This window comes from Prionailurus bengalensis, chromosome B4 (genome assembly GCF_016509475.1).
Source record: "Prionailurus bengalensis isolate Pbe53 chromosome B4, Fcat_Pben_1.1_paternal_pri, whole genome shotgun sequence".
NCBI lineage: Eukaryota > Metazoa > Chordata > Mammalia > Carnivora > Felidae > Prionailurus > Prionailurus bengalensis.
The window spans coordinates 75764468-75782859 of record NC_057358.1 but is presented as its reverse complement, the minus strand read 5'-3'; the positions used below and the strand labels follow the sequence as shown (position 1 = coordinate 75782859).

The following is an 18392-nucleotide window of genomic DNA, read 5'->3' as shown; positions in this document are numbered from 1 at the left end:
TCACTACTTTTGGGGATGGAGGTGCTCTGCGTAGCCTTCCTGTGTTCAGATGGAGGTCTGGCCTGAGCACTGAGGTCCTCCAGCCCTACCCACGTAAGTCCCACCCTCCCCTAAGAAGTCTTCCCTCTCCTGTACGTCACACCCTGAAGAATTGCCATCTTTTGCCCCAGATCACCAAGGTGATGCTGCTAAAGGGCTGGCGATGTGTGGAGTGCATCGTGTGTGAGGTGTGCGGCCAGGCCTCGGACCCCTCACGCCTCCTGCTCTGTGATGACTGTGACATTAGCTACCACACATACTGCCTGGACCCGCCACTGCTCACCGTGCCCAAGGGTGGCTGGAAGTGCAAATGGTAGGGAGACCTGGGATCTTGAGCGGCCTGGGCAGGAGATGTTGGAGGGATGCGATGTTGCTGACGTGACAGAGGCTGGGTTTAGAAGGCTGGGCTGGCTGCTTGCTTCTCAGTGAAGACGTCTCTGGATGCCTTGGGGAGGCTAGGTACTGAGGGTCTGTCTTTCTGCCCCCACCAGGTGTGTGTCTTGTATGCAGTGTGGGGCTGCCTCCCCTGGCTTCCACTGTGAATGGCAGAATAGTTACACACACTGCGGGCCCTGCGCTAGCCTGGTGACCTGCCCTATCTGTCATGCCCCATATGTGGAAGAGGACCTCCTAATCCAGTGCCGCCACTGTGAACGGTGAGGGTGTCCTCCCCTTATATGGGTCTCCTCTTCCCTGTTCTTAGCCTTGCACTGTCTGGGTTTATTTCTTCCTGTTTCCCTTCTTCTAGGTGGATGCATGCTGGCTGCGAGAGCCTCTTCACGGAGGATGACGTGGAACAGGCAGCCGACGAGGGCTTTGACTGTGTCTCCTGCCAGCCTTATGTGGTAAAGCCTGCTGGTGAGTACCAGGTGCTGGGGAGAGGGGAGCAGGGGTCAGGGCAGGGCTGTCTTACTTTGGGACAGGGCCTCAAGCTGCCTTGGTTTGCCCGTCTCTTCCATAGCGCCTGTTGCTCCTCCAGAGTTGGTGCCTATGAAGGTGAAAGAGCCAGGTGAGTCACAGAAATCCCGAATGCCAAGTCTGGAAGAGACCTTAGACGCTGTCTAGTCCAGCTCCAACCCAACTTCATCTCCTCATTTTCAGAGGAGGAAACTAAGATCCTCAGAGGTTGAGTGGCCTGCTCAAGGTCACCCCCAGTAGGTTAGTGGTAAAGTTATAACGAGAACCAAGGCCTCCATTTTCCCAGGCAGAGTTCATTCCACTAGGCAACGTGGCCTTTGCAGAGTCTCATCTCCAGAGAGCACAGAACACAGATTTTTCTTCTCAGTGAAGGGGGCCTCAGTGAAGGGGCCTCTCCTCCTCCATCATGATGTGTGCACTGTATGCTGGCATTGGCCAGTAGGGGCCTTCTTAGGCCTGGGTAGCTAGAGAATTCTTTAGGTGAAGTAGTGTGAGTCCTGAGCAAAGTCAGGCTTCTGTAGTAGCGATCTCTGTGAACCCCTCTGGGTCACCGATGGAGAACTCAGGCCTCAGCTAGCACCCACTCGTGGCCTGTCCCCTCCAGCCCTCCCTCCCCAGTGTTCACCTCGGTCCATCTTTTGCTGCTTTTGTCCCAGCTGGGGACTTAGGCTGAAACTTGGAGTTCTGGTTTCTCTGGGGCCTCCATCCAGGGGCTACGTGCTCTTCTCCTTTGTGCAGAGCCTCAATACTTTCGCTTTGAGGGTGTGTGGCTGACAGAAACTGGCATGGCTGTACTGCGTAACCTGACCATGTCACCCCTGCACAAGCGGCGCCAGCGGCGAGGACGGCTTGGCCTCCCAGGGGAGGCAGGGCTAGAGGGTTCTGAGCCCTCAGATGCCCTTGGCCCTGATGACAAGAAGGATGGGGACCTGGATGCTGACGAGCTGCTCAAGGGTGAAGGTCAGGCTGGGGAATCTCAGGGAGTGCCCAAGTAGTGGGAGCACTCCCGTGAGAGTGGGGCGTTGGGTGGGGCAGCAGTGCCACTCCCAGTCCCCCTCAAACCACGGTTGGGCTTGTCCAGATGGCTCTGTGGCAAAGCACTGGGCTCTCTGTTCTCGGATAGCAGGATGACGAGCTTAAAAGGGCGCGTGCTTCTGATCTGCCTCCCTCTCTCTCTTGTCTCCGTACACAGGTGGCGTGGAGCACATGGAATGCGAAATGAAACTGGAGGGGCCTATCAGCCCTGATATAGAGCCTGGCAGAGAGGAGACCGAGGAAAGCAAGAAACGCAAACGCAAACCCTATCGGCCTGGTGAGGCCCTGGAATGGGGAGGTGGGTGGTGAGGGACAGTTCACCAGGTCCCCGGCAGCTTCTCAGTCTCACTCTCCCTCTTCCTAGGCATTGGTGGTTTCATGGTGCGACAGCGGAAATCCCACACACGTGTGAAAAAGGGGCCTGCTGCACAGGCGGAGGTGTTGAGTGGGGATGGGCAGCCCGACGAGGGTGAGACGGGTGAGGGCTCCAGTGGGGCCTGGGAGAAGGTGGGGATTCCAGGACCTATGGGGCACTGCCAGGGAGGCCTGGGAGGTGAGGGCTCACTCATAGGGCCACGAGGGTGGTGGGCCCAATTGGTGCTGGGGAGAGAGTGGGCAGAAAGTGTCCCTTGAGTGAGTTGGGAGCAGCATGCCCAGTGTCCCCTGAGAGGGGCTGACACCTCCCCTTCTGTCCCCAGTGATGCCTGCAGACCTACCTGCAGAGGGCCCCGTGGACCAGAGCTTAGCTGATGGGGATGAGAAGAAGAAGCAGCAGCGGCGTGGACGCAAGAAGAGCAAACTGGAAGACATGTTTCCTGCTTATCTGCAGGTGGGTCTTTGGCTCTCTGCAGGGTGACGGTGCGTCTGCCCTGCGGAGCATGAAGAGGCCTATTTCTCTTACTCCTCCTGCAGGAAGCCTTCTTTGGGAAGGAGCTGCTGGACCTGAGCCGGAAGGCCCTTTTTGCCGTTGGCGTGGGCCGGCCCAGTTTTGGACTAGGAGCCCCAAAAGCCAAGGGGGATAGTGGCTCAGATAGGAAGGAGCTCCCCACGTCACAGAAAGGTCAGTTATGTGGGGGTGAGGTGGTCTGAAAGGATCCAACTTCCCCTCTGTGCTTAGAGGCTGGTGAGGGGATTTGGTGGGGGACAGGCTGGCCTCCCCGAATTGAGGGTGGGCCAAGGCCCTGGCCTGTGGAGCTGGGGGCCCATTCTGGGCATCAAGTGTAGGGCATCTCTGACTAGAGTGGGGACTGTTGCTCATAGGAGATGATGCTCCAGATGTTGCAGATGAAGAATCCCGTGGCCTGGAGGGCAAAGCAGATACACCAGGTGAGGGCTGCTGGGAGGACTGTGTCTTCCCTTGGTTTTGCTTCTGTCAACATGTTTTGCCCCTGAGCACCATCTGGTTGGCGGCTGGAAACTGTTTCGTGCCCTCTGGGGTCCAGGGTGGCTAGTATGTTGCCTCTGCACTGTCCTTGGTTGACGGGTTTCTCTTGGCAATTGCAGGACCTGAGGATGGAGGCATAAAGGCATCCCCAGTGCCCAGTGACCCCGAGAAGCCAGGCACTCCGGGTGAAGGGATGCTTAGCTCTGACTTAGATAGGATTCCCACTGAAGGTGAGGCTGTGGCCCACACTTGTCGTGTGTAAGGGTCCTCTGTGGGAGAAGGAGAAGGTCCTACCTGTGGGACTGCCATCTGTACAGCCAGCTTCTTTGGTGGGGAGTCCTGGGCACCTTCCCTGGCCATGGCCATTTGTGGCCCTGCAGTGTCCCGTCAAATCTCCAGTCTTCCTTAGCGGCATCCTTCATCAATCCCCCACAGAACTGCCCAAGATGGAATCTAAAGACCTGCAGCAGCTCTTCAAGGATGTTCTGGGTTCTGAACGAGAGCAGCACCTGGGTTGTGGAACCCCCGGCTCGGACGGCAGCCGTACACCGCTGCAGAGGCCCTTTCTTCAAGGTGATACGGATGGCAGTGGCATCAAGACTGGGTGTCCAGATTTGGCCAAGCTCACCCCCAGGATGGGCCTCTTGCTCTCGTTCTCTGATCCTGTGCCTCTTGTAGGTGGACTCCCTTTGGGCAATCTCCCCTCCAGCAGCCCAATGGACTCCTACCCGGGCCTCTGCCAGTCCCCATTCCTGGATTCTAGGTTGGTATCTATGCTTAACGTCTGTGGACAGTCCCTGCTGTCCCTTCCCTCCCACTGGGGCCACGCCAAGGGAGGGGACCTTGGACTCCGGGGTGCTGCTGTAGAAACGCTTGTCTCTGCTCCTTTGTTAGTGGCCCTCCTTATGGGGGCAGGGCAGTGGCCTGGGAACTCTAGGCAGTTTGTCTGGGGTGGGGCTTGGCTTCCTTGCCCTCCGTGACTCTCTGCCCCTGCGCCCCAGGGAGCGCGGGGGCTTCTTTAGCCCGGAACCCGGTGAGCCAGACAGCCCCTGGACAGGCTCAGGGGGCACCACGCCCTCCACCCCCACCACCCCCACCACGGAGGGAGAGGGCGACGGGCTCTCCTATAACCAGCGGAGCCTTCAGCGTTGGGAGAAGGATGAGGAGTTGGGCCAGCTCTCCACCATCTCACCTGTGCTCTATGCCAACATTAACTTTCCCAATCTCAAGCAAGATTACCCAGGTACCCATGGAACGGAGGCAAGGGAAACAACCTGGGAATGTGGTGGGCACAGGGGTCACCTGCCAAGTTTCCTCTAACGTAATACCTCTGCCCTCCAGACTGGTCTAGCCGTTGCAAACAAATCATGAAGCTCTGGAGAAAAGTTCCAGCTACTGACAAAGCCCCCTACCTGGTGAGCCGGAAGAGAGCCTAGGTCAGGGTGGGAACTGGGGCTCGAGGGTGTTTTTGGGAAATTCACCTCCGTTCTTTCCATTACCCACTCCCAAAGCAACTGGGCCAGAAGGGATCAGCTTCTGGGTAGGGAGTGAGTGACGTGAGGGATGGGGGCTGGGCATGAAACTGAGCCCTAGGCCTAAGGCTGTGTCCTGTATCCCTCAGCAAAAGGCCAAAGATAACCGGGCAGCTCACCGCATCAACAAGGTGCAAAAGGTGAGTGGGGGCCAGGCTGGGTCGTGCCATCCAGATCCTATAGCTGGGGGCCTCTTGAGGGTGTGGGGGACATAGGGCTTGCCACAGCAGCCTGACTGCTCTGTGCCTGGTCTCCCCCTGTAGCAGGCTGAGAGCCAGATCAACAAGCAGACCAAGGTGGGCGACATGGCCCGTAAGACTGACCGACCGGCCCTACATCTTCGCATTCCCCCCCAGCCAGGGGCACTGGGCAGTCCGCCCCCCGCTGCTGCCCCCACCATTTTCATTGGCAGCCCCACTACCCCCGCCGGCTTGTCTACCTCTGCGGACGGGTTCCTGAAGCCGCCGGCGGGCACAGTGCCCGGCCCCGACTCGCCCGGTGAGCTCTTCCTCAAGCTCCCACCCCAGGTGCCCGCCCAAGTGCCTTCGCAGGACCCCTTTGGACTGGCCCCCGCCTACGCTCTGGAGCCCCGCTTCCCCACGGCACCACCTACTTATCCTCCCTATCCTAGTCCAACTGGGGCCCCTGCGCAGCCCCTGACGCTGGGCGCCTCATCTCGTCCTGGGACTGGCCAGCCAGGGGAATTCCACACTACCCCACCCGGCACCCCCCGGCACCAGCCCTCCACACCCGATCCCTTTCTCAAACCCCGCTGCCCCTCACTGGACAACCTGGCTGTGCCTGAGAGCCCAGGGATAGGGGGAGGCAAGGCTGCCGAGCCCCTGCTGTCACCCCCGCCTTTTGGGGAGTCTCGGAAGGCCCTAGAGGTGAAGAAGGAAGAGCTTGGGGCATCCTCTCCTAGCTATGGGCCCCCAAACCTAGGCTTTGTTGACTCACCTTCCTCAGGCCCCCACCTGGGCAACCTGGAGTTAAAGGCACCTGATGTCTTTAAAGCCCCCCTGACCCCTCGGGCATCTCAGGTAGAGCCCCAGAGCCCGGGCTTGGGCCTAAGGCCCCAGGAGCCACCCCCTGCCCAGGCTTTGGCCCCTTCTTCTCCCAGCCACTCGGACATCTTTCGCCCTGGCCCCTATCCTGACCCCTATGCCCAGCCCCCGTTGACCCCTCGGCCCCAACCCCCACCCCCTGAAAGCTGCTGTGCCCTGCCCCCTCGCTCATTGCCCTCAGACCCTTTCTCCCGAGTACCTGCCAGTCCCCAGTCCCAGTCCAGCTCGCAGTCCCCATTAACGCCCCGTCCTTTGTCTGCCGAGGCTTTTTGCCCATCCCCTGTTACCCCTCGCTTCCAGTCTCCTGACCCTTATTCCCGTCCACCCTCACGTCCTCAGTCCCGTGACCCATTTGCCCCCTTGCATAAGCCACCCCGACCCCAGCCCCCTGAAGTTGCCTTCAAGGCTGGGCCTCTAGCCCACACTCCACTGGGGGCTGGGGGCTTCCCAGCAGCCCTGCCCTCGGGACCGGCAGGTGAGCTCCATGCTAAGGTCCCAAGTGGGCAGCCCCCCAATTTTGCCCGGTCCCCTGGGACGGGTGCGTTTGTGGGCACCCCCTCTCCCATGCGTTTCACTTTCCCTCAGGCGGTAGGGGAGCCTTCCCTAAAGCCCCCTGTCCCTCAGCCTGGTCTCCCTCCACCCCATGGGATCAACAGCCATTTTGGGCCTGGCCCTACTTTGGGCAAGCCTCAAAGCACAAACTACGCAGTAGCCACAGGGAACTTCCACCCATCAGGCAGCCCCCTGGGATCCAGCAGTGGGTCCACAGGAGAGGGCTTTGGGCTGTCCCCGCTACGCCCCCCATCAGTCCTACCACCACCTGCACCGGATGGATCCCTCCCCTACCTGTCGCATGGAGCCTCACAGCGGGCAGGCATCACCTCTCCAGTCGATAAGCGAGAAGACCCAGGGGCTGGATTGGGTAGCTCTTTGGCGGCACCTGAGCTTCCAGGTACCCAGGACCCAGGCATGTCCAGCCTCAGCCAGACAGAACTGGAGAAGCAGCGGCAGGTGGGTGGACATCCTGGAGTGAACCCCCATATCTTTGCTTTTCTTGTGCCAGCTCTGTGATTGGAGTAGAATGGACTTACCCCACTTCTCTGTTCTTTGCACAGCGCCAGCGACTACGGGAGCTCCTGATTCGGCAGCAGATCCAGCGCAACACCCTGCGGCAAGAGAAGGAAACAGCTGCGGCAGCTGCAGGAGCAGTGGGGCCCCCGGGCAGCTGGGGTGCCGAGCCCAGCAGCCCTGCCTTTGAGCAGCTGAATCGAGGCCAGACTCCCTTTGCTGGGACCCAGGTAGATAGAGTGGTGGCAAGGGGTGGCGGGTCCAGGATACTGAAGGTAACCCCTCCTTCATCCACCTCCATCTCTCCCAGGACAAGAGTAGCCTTGTGGGGCTGCCCCCAAGCAAATTGGGTGGCCCCATCATGGGGCCAGGGGCTTTCCCCAGCGATGACCGACTCTCCCGGCCACCTCCACCAGCCACCCCTTCCTCTATGGATGTGAGCAGCCGGTAAGCTCCAAAGCAAAGGGTAAAGCAAGGGAGGAGATCTCACCACCGTTTTGTGTTGCCCCAGGTTTTCCTGTGTCTGACCCTTGTCCAGTATCACTTACTCTTCTTCCTCATTCCTTCTTACTGTGTCAACTCCATCCTTCCTAAATGCCCTAAGCCCATGTTCTAGCACTTGATCCTGATTTCATCTTACTGACTACCGCATATTTTTCCAGGCAACTGGTGGGAGGCTCCCAAGCCTTCTATCAGCGAGCACCCTATCCTGGGTCCCTGCCCTTACAGCAGCAGCAGCAGCAACAACAACTGTGGCAGCAGCAGCAGCAACAACAGCAGGCAACAGCAACCTCCATGCGCCTTGCCATGTCTACTCGCTTTCCATCAACTCCTGGGCCTGAACTTGGCCGCCAAACCCTAGCTTCCCCCTTGGCAGGAATTCCCGCCCGCCTCCCTGGCCCTGGAGAGCCAGTGCCTGGTCCAGCTGGTCCTGCCCAGTTCATTGAGTTGCGGCACAATGTACAGAAAGGACTAGGACCTGGGGGGGCTCCGTTTCCTGGGCAGGGCCCCCCTCAGAGACCCCGTTTTTACCCAGTAAGTGAGGACTCCCACCGAATGGCTCCTGAAGGGCTTCGAGGCCTGGCAGTATCAGGCCTTCCCCCACAGAAACCCGCAGCACCTCCGGCCCCTGAATTGAACAGTAGTCTCCATCCAGTGCCCCACACCAAAGGTCCCTCCCTGCCCACTGGCTTGGAGCTGGTCAGCCGGCCCACCTCAAGCACTGAGCTTGGCCGCCCTCCTCCTCTGGCCCTGGAAGCTGGGAAGTTACCCTGTGAGGATCCTGAGCTGGACGATGACTTTGATGCCCACAAGGCCCTAGAGGATGATGAGGAGCTTGCTCACCTGGGCCTGGGTGTGGATGTGGCCAAGGGAGATGATGAGCTGGGCACCTTGGAAAACCTGGAGACCAATGACCCTCACCTGGATGACCTGCTCAATGGGGATGAGTTTGATCTGCTGGCCTATACTGACCCTGAGCTGGATACTGGGGACAAGAAGGACATCTTCAATGAGCACCTGAGGCTGGTAGAGTCGGCCAATGAAAAGGCTGAGCGGGAGGCCCTGCTGCGGGGGGTGGAGCCAGGACCCATGGGCCCTGATGAGCGCCCTCTGCCTGCTGCTGATGTCTCTGAGGCCCGTCTGGCATCGGTGCTCCCTGAGGTGAAGCCCAAGGTAGAGGAAGGTGGGCGCCACCCTTCCCCTTGCCAGTTCGCCATTACCACCCCCAAGGTAGAGCCAGCACCTGCCACCACTTCCCTAGGTCTAGGGCTGAAACCAGGACAGAGTGTGATGGGCACCCGGGACACCCGGATGGGCACAGGACCCTTTTCTGGCAGTGGGCACACAACTGAGAAGGGCCCCTTTGGGGCCACAGGAGGACCACCAGCTCACCTGCTGACACCCAGCCCGCTGAGTGGCCCAGGAGGGTCCTCCCTGCTGGAAAAGTTTGAGCTGGAGAGTGGGGCCCTGACCTTGCCCGGTGGACATGCAGCATCAGGGGATGAGCTGGACAAGATGGAGAGCTCGCTGGTAGCCAGTGAGTTACCCTTGCTCATCGAAGACCTGTTGGAGCATGAGAAGAAGGAGCTGCAGAAGAAGCAGCAGCTTTCGGCACAGCTGCAGCCTGCCCAGCAACAGCAGCAACAACAGCAGCAGCAGCAGCAGCAGCATTCCCTGCTGGCCACACCAGGCCCTGCCCAGGCCATGTCTTTGACACATGAAGGCTCTTCTCCCAGTTTGGCTGGGCCCCAACAGCAGCTTGCCCTAGGACTTGGGGGTTCCCGACAGCCAGGCTTGGCCCAACCACTGATGCCCACCCAGCCACCAGCACATGCCCTCCAGCAGCGCCTGGCCCCATCCATGGCCATGGTGTCCAGTCAAGGACATATGCTAAGTGGGCAGCACGGGGGGCAGGCAGGCTTGGTGCCCCAGCAGAGCCCACAGCAAGTGCTGGCACAGAAGCCCATGGGTACCATGCCACCTTCCATGTGTATGAAACCTCAGCAGCTGGCCATGCAGCAGCAGCTGGCTAACAGCTTCTTCCCTGATACAGGTAACTTGAGCCAGGGGCACTGACTTAGTTACTCAGGGGTGATCACTGCTACCACCAAATGGACACTGGAGCTAGAGACCTAAGATAATCCCCAGCTGAGGGAGGCGGGACACAAAGAGCATGGGCTAAACACCATACTAGCAGTGCAGGCAGAAGCATTGTAGCTTTTTGCCAACGGAGGAATGGCGCCTGGCATAGAGCAGGCAGTTAGATACTTGAACAAATGGAATGAATGCATGAATCCTGGTTGGCAAGGGCTTTGTAGCTGTGCGAGACCAGAAGATCGGGAGCTGGAGAGAAGTAGTGCAGGAAACAGCAGTCCAGGCGGGCACAGGCCCTTGAGTGGGAAATGTTGTGGGGGGAAGCCGGTGAGTGCGTTTGGAGACCATATTGAGGTGGCTAGGCCAGAGTGGACTCCATGTGGAGGAAGGTAAGTGGGTACTACCCTAATTTTGGAGATGTGAGAAGGGGGGCCAGGTTGAGGAAGATCTCAAATTCAATACTGTTTATTGGGATAACATTTGTTAAGCAGTGTGCCAAGCACTTTACCATCGTCGTCCAATTGAATCACAACAAACTCATTAAATAGGTACTGCCAGGGTCTTCAGTTAGGGAAGTAGGCATGGAGGGCGAGTAACTTGCCAAGATCATACAGCTAACAGCTAGAGTTTGAATCCTGCTCCTCTGGTCCTCTTGACTATTTTGTGGCCTTAAAATAGGAGGAAAGGGAGTTTGGGTAGTCCTTTAAGAAAAAAATTTTTTTAATTCTCTTTATTTTTGAGAGGCAGAGGGAGAGAGAGAGAGAGAGAGAGAGAGAGAGAGAGAGAGAGAACGTGTGGGGGAGGGGCAGAGAGAGAGGGAGGGAGACACAGAATCCAAAGCAGGCTCCAGGCTCTGAGCTGTCAGCACAGAGCCCGATGTGGGGCCTAAGCTCACGAACCGTGAGATCATGACCCGAGCCGAAGTCGGACGCTCAACTGACTGAGCCACCCAGGCACCCCAGGTTAGTCCTTTAAAAAGTGGAGAGTGAAGTTGTGAGAGCAGTGGAGAAATATAAAATGTGCAGGATTTTAGGAAGATGTAAGTTTTTGGTGGTTGCTTATTTCTCCTTTTTAACCCAGCATCCTGAATAGGCAAGAAATGGGCTATAGGTGATGCATGTGGTGCCCAAAGCAGCACTGGCATCTAGGACTTTGGCACAGTGCCCACATCTAGGGTTCTTGGGCTGCACTAGTTGCCCTAAGAGTACTTCTGTTGAAGAATGCTTTCTAGGTCATAAAGTGTACTCACAGTCTTTGTTACATTTGATCCTCATGGTAGTTCTGTGAGGTCGGCAGAGTAGGGAATCACAAGGTCTGTCAAATAGAGGAGGAAACTGAGGCTCAGAGAAGTCAAATGACGTTGATACATTAGCTCAGCAAATGTTTACTGAGTACCCTTTAGCACTGTGCGAGTAAAAACAGGGCCACTATCTTGTGAATAATAAAGCTGAGTCAGCCAGGCTCCCTGGCTCCTAGTCTTTCTAACACTTTCTTGCCATGCCATTGTTCTACTTGGTTTGGTGGAGGTCAAGGTGTTGGAAGGAATGGCAGGTGCAAAGTGGAGTATTGAATCCAATGTCCAGCTTACTTGGCTCTCCCCTCTCCAGATCTGGACAAATTTGCAGCAGAAGATATCATTGATCCCATTGCAAAGGCCAAGATGGTGGCTTTGAAAGGCATCAAGAAAGTGATGGCTCAGGGTAGCATTGGAGTGGCACCTGGTATGAACAGGTAAGACGTGGGAGGTGGGGCGTGGTTGGCTCTTTCCTTTCCCAGTCTTTTCCCTCTCCTTCCTGGTCCCCTTCCCTACTTGTTCCACCTCTTTGCCTTTCAACTTTCCCCATCACCTGTGCATCCCCTTTGCTTTGGTGGACTCTAGGCAGCAAGTATCTCTGCTAGCCCAGAGGCTCTCAGGGGGGCCCGGCAGTGATCTGCAGAACCACGTGGCAGCTGGGAGTGGCCAGGTAAGTGATCAGTTGGGAGTAGGAACTTGTGTCCTATACAATCAGGCCACCCTTTTTAGGGCCTAGTATGGAACAATGACCCTTTAGCAGTCTCTCTCATCACAGGAGCGGAGTGCTGGTGACCCTTCCCAGCCTCGTCCCAATCCACCCACCTTTGCCCAGGGAGTGATCAGTGAGTAGGGGGATGGGGAGGAGTGTGCAAGGGAGTGGGGTGTGTGGAAGAAGAGGGATTGGGATCACCCTTTTGCAGCTCCTGACACCCTGTTTCCTTTCCCAGATGAGGCTGACCAGCGGCAGTATGAGGAATGGCTGTTTCATACCCAGCAGCTCCTACAGATGCAGCTGAAGGTGCTAGAGGAGCAGATCGGTGTGCATCGCAAGTCCCGGAAGGCTCTGTGTGCCAAACAGCGCACTGCCAAGAAGGCTGGCCGTGAGTTCCCAGAAGCTGATGCTGAGAAGCTCAAGCTGGTTACAGAGCAGCAGAGCAAGATCCAGAAACAGCTGGATCAGGTAGGGAAAGCAGACTTCAGCCTAGAAACCAGGATCCCAGGGAACAGGGATGGCTCCGATGGGCAGGCCCCAGGCTCACCTCCCAACCCTCCTGTGTTAGGTCCGGAAGCAGCAGAAGGAGCACACCAACCTCATGGCAGAATATCGGAATAAGCAGCAGCAACAGCAGCAACAGCAGCAACAGCAACACTCAGCTGTGCTGGCCCTCAGCCCTTCCCAGAGTCCCCGGCTACTCACCAAGCTCCCCGGTCAGCTGATCCCTGGCCATGGGCTGCAGCCACCACAGGGGCCTCCGGGTGGGCAAGCTGCAGGTCTTCGCCTGCCCCCAGGGGGCATGGCTCTCCCTGGACAGCCTGGTGGCCCTTTCCTCAACACCTCCCTGGCCCAGCAGCAGCAACAGCAACATTCTGGTGGGACTGGGGCCTTGGCTGGCCCCTCAGGGGGCTTTTTCCCTGGCAACCTTGCTCTTCGAGGCCTAGGACCTGATTCGAGACTTTTACAGGAGAGGCAGCTACAACTCCAGCAGCAACGCATGCAACTAGCCCAGAAATTGCAGCAGCAGCAACAACAGCAACAGCACCTCCTAGGACAGGTGGCAATCCAGCAGCAACAGCAGCAGAGCTTGGGGGTACAGGCAAACCAGGCTCTGGGTCCCAAGCCCCCGGGGCTTCTGCCTCCCAGTAGCCATCAAGGCCTCTTGGTCCAGCAGCTGTCCCCGCAACCACCCCAGGGGCCCCAGGGCATGCTGGGCCCTGCCCAGGTGGCAGTGTTACAGCAGCAGCAGCAGCAGCAGCACCCTGGAGCTTTGGGCCCCCAGGGTCCTCACAGACAGGTACTTCTTACCCAGTCCCGGGTGCTGAGTTCCCCCCAGCTGGCACAGCAGGGTCAGGGCCTTATGGGACACCGGCTGGTCACAGCCCAGCAGCAGCAGCAGCAACAGCACCAACAGCAGGGATCCATGGCAGGCCTTTCCCACCTTCAGCAGGGCCTGATGCCACACAGCGGGCAGCCCAAACTGAGTGCTCAGCCCATGGCTTCCTTACAGCAGCAGCAGCTTCAGCAGCAGCAGCTACAGCAGCAACAACAGCAGCAGCAGCAGCTACAGCAGCAACAACAGCAGCAGCAACAGCAGCAGCTGCAGCAGCAGCAGCAGCTACAACAGCAGCAGCTGCAGCAGCAGCAACAACTACAACAACAGCAACTACAGCAGCAGCAGCTACAGCAGCAGCAGCAACAGCAACAACAATTGCAGCAGCAGCAACAGCAGCAGCAGCAGCAGCAGCAACAGCAGCAGATGGGCCTCTTGAACCAGAGTCGAACTTTATTGTCTCCCCAGCAGCAGCAGCAGCAGCAGCAGCAGCAGCAGCAGCAGCAGCAGCAGCAGCAACAGCAGCAGCAGCAGCAGCAGCAGCAGCAGCAGGTGACCCTTGGCCCTGGCATACCAGCCAAGCCTGTGCAACACTTTTCTAACCCCGGAACCCTGGGCCCAACTGTCCTCTTGACGGGCAAGGAACAAACCATTGTAGAGACAGCTCTTCCTCCAGAGGCCACTGAGGGGCCCTCCACACATCAGGGAGGGCCGTTAGCAATAGGGACTATACCTGAGTCAGTGGCGACCGAACCTGGGGAGGTAAAGCCTTCGCTCTCCGGGGACTCACAGCTCCTGCTTGTCCAGCCCCAGGCCCAGCCTCAGCCCAACCCTGTGCAGCTGCAGCCACCTCTGAGGGTCCCAGGGCAACAGCAGCAGCAAGTTAACTTGCTCCACACAGGAGGTGTGGGAAGCCATGGGCAAGCAGGCAGCGGATCATCTTCTGAGGCCTCATCTATGCCCCACCTGCTGGCCCAATCCTCTGTTCCTTTAGGGGAGCAGCCTGGGACCATGACCCAGAACCTTCTGGGTTCCCAACAGCCCCTTGGACTAGAGCGGCCAGTGCAGAATAATGCAGGGCCACAGCCTGCCAAATCAGGACCTGTCCCCCAGGCTGGGCAGGGCCTGCCCGGGGCTGGCGTCATGCCTACAGTGGGTCAGCTTCGAGCACAGCTCCAAGGAGTCCTGGCCAAAAACCCCCAGCTGCGGCACTTGAGTCCACAGCAGCAGCAGCAGCTACAGGCGCTCCTCATGCAGCGGCAGCTGCAGCAGAGTCAGTCAGTGCGCCATGCCCCACCCTACCAGGAGCCTGGGGCCCAGCCCTCTCCCCTCCAGGGCCTCCTAGGCCGCCAGCCTCAACTTGGGAGCTTCCCTGGATCCCAGACTGGCCCCCTCCAGGAGCTAGGGGCAGGGCTTCGACCTCAGGGCCCACCCCGGCTCCCCACCCCACAAGGAGCCTTATCCACAGGACCAGTCGTTGGCCCTGTCCATCCCACACCTCCACCATCCAGCCCCCAAGAGCCAAAGAGACCTTCCTCACAGCCCCCAGGAGCCAGCCCCCTGGTCCCATCCCAGCTCCCCTCTGAGGCCCAGCTCACGCCCACCCAGCCAGGGACTCCAAAACCCCAGGGCCCATCCTTGGAGCTGCCTCCTGGGAGGGTCTCACCTGCTGCTGCCCAGCTTGCAGATACCTTCTTTGGCAAGGGGCTGGGACCTTGGGACCCCCCAGACAACCTAGTGGAAGCCCAGAAGCCAGAGCAGAGCATTCATCTGGAGCAGGTGAATGGGCAGGCAGTGCCTGAGCCACCCCATCTCAGCATCAAGCAGGAGCCTCGGGAAGAGCCATGTGCCCTGGGAGCCCAGGCGGTGAAGAGGGAGGCCAACGGGGAGCCAATAGGGGCACCAGGTACCAGCAACCACCTCCTGCTGGCAGGCCCCCGCTCAGAGGCCGGGCATCTGCTCTTGCAGAAGCTTCTACGGGCAAAGAATGTGCAACTCAGCACTGGGCGGGGGCCCGAGGGGCTGCGAGCTGAGATCAACGGGCACATTGACAGCAAGCTGGCTGGGCTGGAGCAGAAACTACAGGGTACCCCCAGCAACAAGGAGGTGAGTACTTTAGATGGATTGGAGCAGATAGAATTGGGGCTGCAACCTAGGGCAGCGTGAGCATGTCTGGTTCAAACAGGAGGCGAGGGCTCTGAGGAAGACAGCAGCCTTCACTGTGGGTTTATCTGGCTTAGGATACAGCAGCAAGGAAGCCTTTGACACCAAAGCCCAAGCGGGTACAGAAGGCAAGCGACAGGTTGGTGAGCTCCCGAAAGAAGCTGCGGAAGGAGGACGGGGTCAGGGCCAGCGAGGCCTTGCTGAAACAGCTGAAACAGGTGACCCCCAGGAGCCAGCCCCCTGGTCCCATCCCAGGATAGGGGGCACTCTGGCCCCCAGCTGTGCAGTGGCAGAGATGTACACACTGTGGGTTTCCAACCTTGTCATCTTGCCCCTCTTAGGAGCTGTCCCTGCTGCCCTTAACGGAGCCTACCATCACCGCCAATTTTAGCCTCTTTGCTCCCTTTGGCAGTGGCTGCCCAGTCAATGGGCAATGCCAGCTGAGGGGGGCCTTTGGAAGTGGGGCGCTGTCCACGGGCCTTGACTACTATTCCCAGCTGCTTACCAAGGTCAGAAAAACGGCAATACCTCTTGGGGATGACGAGGTTCTTGGGGAGGTGGAGGTGGGAATGGAAGATGAGGAAATTGCTGATGTCGTGTGGGGCCAGGAGATTACATCAGTCTCCCTATGCCATCTTGCACACAACACCCCACCCCACCCCCAGAATAACCTGAGTAACCCGCCGACACCACCCTCGTCGCTGCCCCCCACCCCACCCCCATCGGTGCAGCAGAAGATGGTGAATGGCGTCACTCCATCTGAAGAGCTGGGGGAGCACCCCAAGGATGCTGCCTCTGCCCGGGATACTGAAGGGACACTGAGGGGTAAGTCAGGAGCAGAGTGGGCCTCTCCTTCTCTGGTAGGATTTAGTGCCGGGGGTCCAAGTTGGTTAGTGTCCCCTCTCATACAGTTTGAGAGGAATGGTTGCATGTTGCCCCGTGCGCACATATGACAGGATACCTGAGGTTAGGAAGGGCCTCTTCAGGGCTGATGAGTTGGAAGCAGGGAGTCCAGAGAACAGGCAACAGAGGAGGTAGATGGCAGGGAAAGGGGTAACGAGGCTTTTGTTGGTGAGGAACAATCCTGCTTGAGTGGTTATAGAACTACAGTGAAATCTGGATTTGAATTCAGGTTCCTGTATTAATTTAGTTGTGTTAGCACAGCTAAGTAACACGGTTGATTTGTGTGGGCCCCAATTTCCTCACTATAAAGAGGTGTGATATTATTCCTCTGCTGGAGTTGTTAAAAGATGATAAACAAAGCCCAGGGCCTGACATAGAGGAAAGGCTCAATAAATACAGCTCATCTGCCCCAGATTTGTAGGTCGGTGGGTAGGTAGACAGCAGTTCGTAATAGCTAAGCTAGATCTTATACTAGTTAGGCCTGAAATGTGGGGGAGAAAGCCGTGTCAGCTCTGGTCACCAGCCTGACTTTTCTTCTCCCTTTCTACTCTTCAGATACTTCAGAGGTGAAGAGTCTAGACCTGCTGGCTGCCTTGCCTACACCCCCTCACAATCAGACTGAGGATGTCAGGTGGGGGCAGCCAGAAATGGGGATGAGGAATGGGAGTACGGGACCGGGGCAGGTTGTTTCATCTTTCCTTTGGCCAATGGCAGATTTCAAATCTGGCTATGACATCGACTAATTTCTAGATTTGGGAGGGGGAGTCTGCAGAGCAGTGCCAGCAAATGTCTACTTTTGGCCCACAGGATGGAGAGTGATGAGGACAGCGACTCTCCTGACAGCATTGTGCCGGCTTCGTCCCCTGAGAGCATCCTGGGGGAGGAGGCCCCTCGTTTCCCTCAGCTCGGCTCAGGCCGGTGGGAGCAGGATGACCGGGCTCTCTCCCCTGTCATCCCCATCATTCCTCGGGCCAGTATCCCAGGTAGAGGCTGCTCTGGGTGTGGGCCAGGCAGGGCTGGGTTGTCCGAGCTGGGGGGAGAGAGGCAGCTAGAGCTTACACAGGTCCCTCTCTCATTCAGTCTTCCCAGATACCAAACCTTATGGGGCCCTGGACCTGGAGGCCCCTGGAAAGCTGCCTGCCACAACTTGGGAAAAGGGCAAAGGAAGTGAGGTGTCAGTCATGCTGACGGTCTCTGCTGCTGCAGCCAAGGTGTGTCCTGGGGGTACCTTGGAGACCAAGGGGATCCTGGTCAGAAGGCAGCCCATGGAGCTTATGTGGATAAGTTCAGTCACTCAGAACTATGCACTAGGACCTGCTGTGTGTGAGTGCCTGGGCCGGAGGCTTCAGGATTAGGGTAAATAAAGCATGAGAGGTCCCTGCCCTCAGGGGGGCTCCCTGTCCAGTGGTAGACCCAAGTCAACAAATGAGGAGAGTTGCACATGACGCGACAAATGCTGTAAGACAGCATGTCTTCAGTCACGTTTGGTAGAACTCTTGTTATTTTATTGTTAATGTTGACGGGGTTTTGTGGTCAAAGAAAATTGGAAATCCCGGTTTGAAACCACGAAACAAGTTTCTTTACTACAAGGTTCCTCAGATCCTTTAATTTGCTAATGTGTATCGTGAGTCTCCAGGTCGTGGATATAGCCTGTGTCATTCCTAAACTCGGTTGGCACTGGTCCCTTTTGGTGGAGCGCCCATTCATGTCCGTAGCAGTCTCGGAAAGGTGCTATGAAGGAAGCGTGTGAGAAGGGCAGGACTGACTGGCTGCTTGGGGAGTGGGCTTCTGGGTGTTGAAGGGTGTCCCCGTCAAACCGGTGACAGTGCTCACTCTGCACTGCCGACACAGCCCTCCCATCCCCTTCCCTGCCCTGGTAGAACCTGAATGGTGTGATGGTGGCGGTGGCAGAGCTGCTGAGCATGAAGATCCCCAACTCCTATGAGGTGCTGTTCCCAGAGAGCCCTGCCCGGGCAGGCATTGAGCCTAAGAAGGGGGAAGCCGAGGGCCCTGGTGAGTGTGGCAGGAAAACTTGGGACCTGCGGGGAATGCTTCTGGTGGGAGGTTCTGATCCCTTCCTTCCTGCAGGAGGGAAAGAAAAGGGTCTGGGAGGCAAGAGCCCAGAAGCTGGCCCTGATTGGCTGAAACAGTTTGATGCAGTGTTGCCTGGCTATACTCTCAAGAGCCAGCTAGACATCTTGAGCCTCCTGAAACAGGTGGGTCTGGGGGAGAAAGGGAGGTGGGTGTCTGGCTAGGGCAAAGAAGGCAGAGGGCTTTGGGGAGAGTGGCTTCCGGGTGAGAGGAGGGAGGGGGCTAGTTAAGTGAGGAGCTGGCACTAATGATACCGGG

General features: G+C 57.9%; 1 protein-coding gene across 12 annotated transcripts in view; it reads left to right on the top strand.

Annotated features, from left to right (window-relative positions):
* Positions 1–18392, top strand: part of KMT2D (lysine methyltransferase 2D) — a 40411-nt gene that overhangs the window by 14081 nt on the left and 7938 nt on the right. For 3 of the 12 annotated variants that reach the window (XM_043561783.1, XM_043561782.1, XM_043561788.1), the window contains exons 16-48: positions 171–352; positions 531–695; positions 788–897; positions 1001–1048; positions 1696–1917; positions 2150–2269; positions 2357–2470; positions 2691–2821; positions 2905–3052; positions 3253–3318; positions 3496–3606; positions 3812–3949; positions 4055–4139; positions 4378–4619; positions 4718–4791; positions 4998–5048; positions 5172–6983; positions 7088–7270; positions 7351–7487; positions 7703–9594; positions 11243–11366; positions 11515–11599; positions 11690–11771; positions 11877–12109; positions 12210–15083; positions 15218–15358; positions 15482–15649; positions 15806–15965; positions 16599–16674; positions 16851–17026; positions 17124–17254; positions 17924–18056; positions 18132–18259. In XM_043561783.1, coding sequence (XP_043417718.1) covers positions 171–352; positions 531–695; positions 788–897; positions 1001–1048; positions 1696–1917; positions 2150–2269; positions 2357–2470; positions 2691–2821; positions 2905–3052; positions 3253–3318; positions 3496–3606; positions 3812–3949; positions 4055–4139; positions 4378–4619; positions 4718–4791; positions 4998–5048; positions 5172–6983; positions 7088–7270; positions 7351–7487; positions 7703–9594; positions 11243–11366; positions 11515–11599; positions 11690–11771; positions 11877–12109; positions 12210–15083; positions 15218–15358; positions 15482–15649; positions 15806–15965; positions 16599–16674; positions 16851–17026; positions 17124–17254; positions 17924–18056; positions 18132–18259 — 10542 coding nt within the window. The remainder of the gene's footprint in view (positions 1–170; positions 353–530; positions 696–787; positions 898–1000; positions 1049–1695; positions 1918–2149; positions 2270–2356; positions 2471–2690; positions 2822–2904; positions 3053–3252; positions 3319–3495; positions 3607–3811; positions 3950–4054; positions 4140–4377; positions 4620–4717; positions 4792–4997; positions 5049–5171; positions 6984–7087; positions 7271–7350; positions 7488–7702; positions 9595–11242; positions 11367–11514; positions 11600–11689; positions 11772–11876; positions 12110–12209; positions 15084–15217; positions 15359–15481; positions 15650–15805; positions 15966–16598; positions 16675–16850; positions 17027–17123; positions 17255–17923; positions 18057–18131; positions 18260–18392) is intronic. The other 9 variants (XM_043561785.1, XM_043561784.1, XM_043561786.1 and 6 more) reach the window with 6 other exon arrangements.